The sequence below is a fragment of the Strongyloides ratti genome, scaffold srae_scaffold0000033, assembly GCF_001040885.1.
Source record: "Strongyloides ratti genome assembly S_ratti_ED321, scaffold srae_scaffold0000033".
NCBI classification, from domain to species: Eukaryota; Metazoa; Nematoda; class Chromadorea; order Rhabditida; family Strongyloididae; genus Strongyloides; species Strongyloides ratti.
In genome coordinates, this window is record NW_020171551.1 from 2,307 (window position 1) to 4,428 (window position 2,122).

The following is a 2,122-nucleotide window of genomic DNA, read 5'->3' on the forward strand; positions in this document are numbered from 1 at the left end:
TTATTAGAACCAGATCTTAATACATTATTTACACGACATGTGAAACGTGAATTATGATCATCTGGTATTAGATGTTCAATATATAAAACTTTTTTTGTTGCTTTTTTAAGAAGTTCATTATTATGATACCATGTATATTTACCACTATGTTCTGGTTTTGAATTAACATTACATATGAGTCTAACTTCATCACCTTGTTTTAAAGTGTCATTATCACTATCAATTGTAACCTGTACTTGTGGTTTATATAAAATATTTATTGTAACTGATGATAATTGTGGATCATTAAATGCTGGATGAATAATAATACATGTTAATTTCATATTATCAAATTTTGGATCAATCATTGTATTTACCTTACTATAAATAGTAAAATCTTTTTTAGAATTAAATGTTGAATTTTTGTGTATTTGACCAGATTGTATTGGTAAAGATGAATTTCTAAAATATTTATCATATATAACATCTGGTATATCATCACCAATCCATGAAAGAATATTATCTAATGTACCAGATTTTGTTATTGCCCAATATATTTTAGGTGTTGGATGAGTTTTTGACACAAAACATATTTCTTCTATTGGAACACCTTCTTTTGCAAAAATAAAATCACCATTCTTGNNNNTTGTACTTGTGGTTTATATAAAATATTTATTGTAACTGATGATAATGTTTGATGATTTAAAGATGGATAGAAATTAATATTTTTTAATTTTATATTATCAAATTTTGAATCAATCATTCTATTAACATTATCATAAATAATAACATATTTAATTTTTGTGTACTTGACCAGAGTGTATTGGTAAAGATGAATTTCAAAAATATTTATCATATATAACATCTGGTATATCATCACCAATCCATGAAAGAATAATATCAAATGTACCAGATTTTGTTATTGCCCAATATATTTTAAGTGTTGGATGAGTTTTTGACATAAAACATATTTCTTCTATTGGAACACCTTCTTTTGCAAAAATAAAATCACCATTCTTGTGTTTTTTTCCATGACTTTGTTTATCAAAAATTCCATAATCTTCTGGTAATTTAAGAACTTCTAAATAAGCTGGTTTAGTTTTTTCAAAATTATTATTATTTTTTGATGATGTAACTTGACATTCATAAAAACCATCATCCCATCCTGTAACATTTGTTATCTCCAAATCATATTCTCCTTTTATTGGACTTCCAACCATTCTAAATTGTGAAAACATTGGAAGATCTCTTTCTGTTCCTAAACCAAAACCTTCAAGAAGCCATTGAACTGTTCCCTCCTATTATTATAAATTAAAAATATTAATAAAAAATAAAAAAAAATATAAACTAACTTGATTTTCAACATGACATTTTAAAATAACTGTATCACCAACATAGGCAGTAGTATTAACGGGTCCTTCAACAATTCTTTGTATTTTATCTTGTGAATATAAATTTTCTGCTACAACATTATTTTTAGATAAAATTAATAATAAAATAAAAATAATAAATTTCATTGTTTTAATTTTATTCATTTTTTTTGAAAAAAAATTTTTTTAATAGTAAAAATTTTTTCAAAAAAAGGTTAATATTAAGTATAAGTTATTGTTACTATAAAGCCAATCTATAAATAATAAAAAAAAAAGTTTAAACAAAATTTTTAATATTAAGGACACAATAAAATATAGGTAAAGTTAAAAAAAAACAACTTTTGCAAGTTGTAAAATTGAATTTAGTATTATATTCTGTTCAAGTATATTAATCATACTTCTACAAACTAACTATCATTGATAGAACAAATGTATTTTAACATTATATATATATTATAATAAAAATGCCGCGAACAGAAGATATAAAAATTAAATTATTAATAGATTACTTATTAAGATTTATAGTATAAATGTTTAATTTATATTCTGAATAATATTATACATAATATATATATCCAATGTATATACTATACAGTAAGTTACAATTTTTTTAAACCAGACGTTTTTATATATAAAGTAATGTTATATCAAATATACTACGATATATTCTTTATTGTAATAATATATAAATTAATAACTTTTGTTTTAATTACAATAAAAATGACAAAGAAAGTTAGGTTATTTATTATAATATTATATAACAATAAAATTAT

The 2,122-nt window shown here is 21.8% G+C and overlaps 1 protein-coding gene across 1 annotated transcript in view; it reads right to left on the bottom strand.

Annotated features, from left to right (window-relative positions):
* SRAE_0000076700 (Poly-glutamine tract binding protein 1) overlaps nt 1–1,496 on the bottom strand; it is a gene marked incomplete at both ends in the record, with an annotated part of 2,972 nt that extends 1,476 nt beyond the window's left edge. Inside the window, 3 exons of the mRNA XM_024646709.1 lie at nt 1–617; nt 843–1,277; nt 1,332–1,496. The exon at nt 1–617 is cut by the window's left edge and continues 605 nt beyond it. Coding sequence (XP_024500859.1) covers nt 1–617; nt 843–1,277; nt 1,332–1,496 — 1,217 coding nt within the window. The remainder of the gene's footprint in view (nt 618–842; nt 1,278–1,331) is intronic.
* Between the last annotated feature and the right edge of the window lie 626 nt (nt 1,497–2,122).